The 6000-nt window shown below is 35.7% G+C and overlaps 1 protein-coding gene across 1 annotated transcript in view; it reads right to left on the bottom strand.

Moving 5' to 3' along the window:
* Positions 1-2531: 2531 nt before the first annotated feature.
* LOC149557081 (Cyclophilin-like peptidyl-prolyl cis-trans isomerase family protein) overlaps positions 2532-6000 on the bottom strand; it is a 56116-nt gene continuing 52647 nt past the window's right edge. Inside the window, exon 6 of the mRNA XM_089831763.1 lies at positions 2532-2828. Within this exon, the coding sequence (XP_089687889.1) occupies positions 2783-2828 (46 nt within the window). The 3' untranslated portion in view covers positions 2532-2782. The remainder of the gene's footprint in view (positions 2829-6000) is intronic.

The following is a 6000-nucleotide window of genomic DNA, read 5'->3' as shown; positions in this document are numbered from 1 at the left end:
GCCAGCAACACTACTATAGCACAATGGAAACAAATTGAAAGAATCCAAAAGCGCTTGATCACAAGCAAGTTTAAAATCAAAAGCACTGTTCCATATGATATCATGCTAAGTGAAATGGGGGCTGCTCCTATTGAGGCACTTGCTATGGTTCGTCTTCTAAGTTATCTAAAAAGAATCGAAAAAATGGAAGAGGATAGATGGCCTAAAGTGGTCTTTAGTGACACACTATGTCAGCGAAAAAGGACATGAATGCAACAAAACATCAAATGGATGAGTAAATGGAATATTCAATTCAATATGTGCCCCACAAAAAATAAAGAAATAAAGGTCTTTGTCATGAAGAAATTCTACAAGAGAAATTGGAGAAGCGAGATCGGAAGGAAGAAATTATATTATATAAATGAGTTCAACCCCGCTTGTGATCAACTCCAAAAAGCATACATAGGAGCCAACATTTCTTGGAGGGCTAAAATTCTTATTGCTCAGCTGAGAACCATCTCTCACCAACTTTGTTGTGAGATCAGATGTTGGAAGAGGCCAAAGGAGGCTTGAGAAGAAAGAATTTGCAGATTCTGCAATTCTGGGAAAGTGGAAACCGAACAACACTTTATTTTAGAATGTGAAGCCTACAAGAGTAGTAGAGATAAATTTGCAGACACTATATGTGACAGTTCTTGGCATAACCTATTCAACGAAGAGTAAATTGAGCAATTGGGTGGACTCGTCATCATCCTACACAAGCAACGAACATTGTTACTTAAGTCTGCTTGAGTTGTCTTGCTGTCCCATAGGCTATTTTCAGCCTCGTGGACGTTAAAATTTTATCTATCTATCTATCTATTTCCTTTGGTGTCTTTATTTCATTCTTTATCGGCATGATTCAATTCAGTATTAATTCTATAAATGATTTGTCAAAAATTCCTCAAATTTACCGGCCTGTCCTGAACTTAAAATTTTTTCTGTCGGGTTCCATGTATACTCCACCATTCATGGTTTGCGACTGAATCATCAAATCGAGTGAATGTGTGGGTTTATCCTTCTCCACCCAATGATATTTTGTGGCATGTTATTTATAACTTAACTTTGTTTTTTGAACATCTATGGTAGCAGATTTATCTCCCACACAACATTAGGTGTTTTCTCAAAAATTGACTATAGCCTGGAAGTTTGCCATCTTTGCCGGAATTAGATCACTGCTGTTGATGATATAAGTTTGCAAAACTCCAACGTTGATTTATGCTGCATATAATGATGCTACATTCAGAAAATCTTCAGTTCGTTATTCCGGCCAGACTGTGACTTCTATTTCTCACAATAGATTATGGAAAATGAATTTCTATGCACAGGTTACCTAGAAATAAAACTCCAACTTGTTTGATAAAGGTACACGCACAGCTACAAGGTTTCAGTTCTTCTAAATGACTCCTCTCAATGTGATTAAAACATGCACCCACCAAGCACTCTTTTGTCAATTATCTCCACATGTCCAATTCCAGTACACACAAACATCAACAACACTGCATTTCCAGTCTATGTTTCATATTATTTTCTAAGGTTCCAGATTATAATCTGCAACTACAGCATTCTTCAGAAATTATTTGTATGTCAATATGTGACTTGGGAAGGTTTTTAAGAAGTCTCCAAGAATTGATAGTGCATATGTGTGAAGCCAAGTAACCCTTTAATTTCCTTGTGAACATTCATGCTCAATTCTGATATGACTGAATGGAAATATTGATTTTCAACCCAATTGTTTGTGCATTTGTTTCTTTATTTTCAGTTCCATATATATATGGCCTATAAAATGCAAACCACTATTATATTCCATCATACTTAAAAATGGAAACTCAAAAAATTAGAGTTCCATCATGTATGTCACAGCCGCTGACTGGAAAAATATCAGCCTGATTGAATTATTGAGCGAATGTTTTGTTCAAACTCTAGTTTTTGACAGTTCTAGAGGACATAGCTCATTTCACAAAACAGTTGAGGTGGCTCAGAAAATAGATGTACGGTAAAATCATCAAATATTAAATCCAAAACTCTCATATATGCATGCCATCAGAAGAAACTTGTAACTAAGCATTCTACGCAACAAGGTATCTATTCACTGCTAGATTACAGGTCATGTAATCATATGTAAAAATGAATGACACTAATCAATGGCACTGGAATTACAAATTGATAAACTTCAGGCAATGTAATTATAATAATTGAATTAAATTTTAAGTAAATGTTTTTTTTTCAAATATTTTTTCTCACAAGGAGTTCTACAAGATCAATAGCTCGATCCACAGAAGTATTAATAACAGTTCAGTGAGGTGACTTACGAAAAGAGTTGTACTCCAAAGCTATAAATACTAAATAAAAAACTTTCAAAAAATGCCATCAAAACTATTTTTAAAAAATGACCAGGGAAGATTATAAAGCCAGCACTATGAATTCTAAGCAGCAAGGTAGATAATCTGACTCAGCTTTCTATACATTCAGTATAGGATTTGTAACCTACTGCAAACATGAAAGACATTAAATAAAGAAGGTGCTAGCATCTGCACATAAAATAAACTTCAGTCTACATGAGGCTTTTCATACTTTTTTATAATCCCAACCCTAAAACAAGGGCCTGTTTCCTCAAAGCCCAAGCAGTAATTGTAATTTAATGTTTTGTCATAAAGCACAGCATACTGCACCAAATACTACACATGGAATTGTGAGGTCATAATATTGAAGTTTCCTGTAGTCCTTCCGACTTATAAAGATCGCCCACTTTCTTGCTATGGAGCTAATCAGTGACCGTTGTCCGCAATATTTTGACATCATGAATTGGCCTACAAAACAAATACATATAACTCAGTGCTAGAATCTGTAGAACAACTGTAAACAAGCATTATAATGTTGAGAAGACTTATTAAACTGCAAAAAAAAATATTCTATATAATAATATAACATCCTTAATATGACAAGACAGTAATCAGCAATGTCCAGCATTAAATTTAGAAACAATTGCTGTTCACAGTTACACAGATAAGCATAATAAATACTATAACCTAATCTGCATTTTGATTTTCAAAAAACTAGGTGCTTCTTTATAATCCGTGGAAAACTAATTAAGATTTCACATTCAGACGAGTCAGACAGGCAAAGATTAGGATCATTTACATTATTGCATCTAATTTTTAGTTATACTGTGATAATTATTTAGGATCACTCATTCACCTTGACTTTGTTATCAGACATATTGGAAATATTATATTTTGGTTGGTATGATAAGTAATAAATAAATGTAAGCCGTTAGTATTATATCACATTGTTAGAAAAATAAGTGATGTCAGAATAACTAAGATTTGGTTATTGATCAATAAAGAGCGACCAGTTACCTTCAGGAGTTTATAGGTGGTAACAGGAAGGAATGTCTTTATAAAGCCATAAACATGATATAATCATTCTGAGATATCCCAATTAATAATAATACTATGTTCATTGTGGGAGAGATGAAAGGAATTACCGTTCCTATACTGAGAAGCAATCCAACCAATGGAGCAAATCATGCATAAAGGATACAGCTTGATACAACTAGAATTGGACAGTGCAAGCTCCAAGTGGCATAAAGGACTTGACTAGCAGAAAGACTTGGTCATTATTGCCACCCAGTGAAACCAAACTTGAAAGCTGAGATAGCTGGATCATCATGAACCTGTTTCTCTGTTCTAGACCAATGAATGTTCTATGCATTATATAGTTGCAACATCGACAACACACAAGCTAAAAGGGAGAAAAGGAAGGATAAATAATTCTATTTAAGTACATATATCTTATCCTTTACAAATAAATCATTTGTTTCTCTTATCTACAGAGGCTTTTGCTACTTCTTTAATATTGAATATCTTGGTGATCATTTCATATATTGTATTTTTCATTAAATGGTATTCGAGCCCAGATGACACGTCGGGATTGGATATCAAATGAATCCTACAGACTGGCAGTGACAAATTGCACACACGACAGAGGGGAGCAAAAAGAGGAAAGAATTGTTGAGGCTGTCTCAGGTGATTTCTTCCAAAAATCACAGGTCAATATTTTGGGCAAAAAAGTGCAACTTCATATCTAATGAAAATTGTATGTTTTTCTCATTCCTATCCAAAGATTGTGTGATTTTCTCTGTGCACATATCGTGCCATTTTGTCTTAAGATCGCATTTTATTACTCGGGAAATTCCCACCCTGTTTTATGCAAACCTTTTGCTGATTTTCTATAAAAAATCGAGGGTTTCCTGTCATAACCACAACAGATTTATTCATCTCTGTGTCACAAATTTGTTTGTGGTCTAAAAGAGATTGTGAAAGCCAAAAATCATGTGTGAATGCATTGAAATTCATGACTAGAAGAAATAGTCCCCAGAGATTTTTCTAATTTTTCTGACAAATTGAAACCATTTTTTGGACAAAATCATAGGTTTTTTTCTACGTTACCGAACTCATGGATCTGACCTGCCACCCGGATTTGAGTCCGGACTGGGTATGGATTCGCGGACCGATGGATCCCAGGTCCACGTAGGGTCTGGATTTGACCCTGTGGGTCTGTCCGGATCCACAGACAGCAAATCCGAGTGGACCCACAGTGTCAAATTCGGACCCTGCGTGAATCTGTCCTAGACCGGGCGTGAATCCCTGTGGACTCAGGGGAATCCAGTATGGATCCGTGTGGACCCCTGTGGACCCATAGGGCAAAATTTAGAAAGAGGGCCCAAAATTAATTTCTTTATTGCTTTTTTGTTGGCCAACCCTAAAACAGCCCTTACTTGGTCTTCACAAACATGTTTCATACTCATTTGTTCTCTCACTTTACTCTCTCCATCTTGCAAGTTTGAACTGAGGTGATTGAATTCGAAGGAGATTGATTGTGGAGTGACAAATACCTTCCTAAAGGCAGATTTGAGCATTTTAGGTATGCATTTCACCCGTATTCTTTAGTTTTTTCATCATTGTTTCAAGTTTTTGAAAAGTTTCTAATTTTTCGAAGTTTCTGTAGGAATTCTAAAGTATGTTTTTTTTTTTCATTTTTGTTATCGACGGGTGGGGAGGGATCTCAACAATTTAAAATTGATAAAGGGTTTCTTTTACGAAGACACAGTACAAGAATTTCTCAATGTAGTGGTGGGGGGTTTATTTGGAAATGTAATTTTTGCAATGTACAATATAGAAGCTCCTAATCCCAGTCAAACTTCATTTTTTGGGCCTTGGGAGTAGAGGATTTTAATATGTGTGAAGGGCCAAACAAGAAGGGGTTGTCACTTAGGTAAATAGAAGCATTCTTAAAAGAACAAGAAAATGCTGACAAATTAATTACAAAAGGGAAATATGGTGTTTATTCCGGGAAACAAAAGATACTAACACCACCCTCTCACCAAGCCTCTAGACATCCCTTCTTGCCAGTGTCTTCTAGGGACGACGAAGTAGAAGAACCACAAATCACCACCTGTAAGAGAGGCCCATTAGATAAGGCACTCCAAAATGAGTTGAGAGAAATTGTTGATGAAAAAATTAGACGTTGCCTCTATGTGAATGGAACAACATTCAACTTAGTGAGATCATCTTGTTTGAGGGAGATAGTGCAAGCAATAAATAATGCACCTTCTGGTTACCAAGGCCCTAGATATGAAAAGGTGTGCACCGCCATATTGTATAATGAGAGAAAAAATGTAGAGAACCAACTAAAACCAATAAGAGATTATTGGGTTCAAACAAGTGTTTCTATTGTCTTTGATGGATAGTAAATTTGCAAAAACCGTCCCTTTATCAATGTTATTGTTGTGTCCCCCAAAGAGACAATGTTTTTTGAAGGTGATTGATAGTGAGGGGGAGGTAAAAGATGCAGAGTTTGTTTTTTTCTCGGATTCTCATTGATTCCATAGAGGCGGTGAGTAGTTGTTACATCCCAATTTTTGACCTAATTTAAAATATAGCCGTTGAGGTTCACATGAAGTCAGTTGACAATGTAATT

This window comes from Cupressus sempervirens, chromosome 5 (assembly GCF_028749045.1).
Source record: "Cupressus sempervirens isolate cs-2001-9-10 chromosome 5, ASM2874904v1, whole genome shotgun sequence".
NCBI lineage: Eukaryota > Viridiplantae > Streptophyta > Pinopsida > Cupressales > Cupressaceae > Cupressus > Cupressus sempervirens.
Note: the sequence above shows the minus strand (reverse complement) of the source record. Positions and strands in the feature narration are given on the sequence as shown.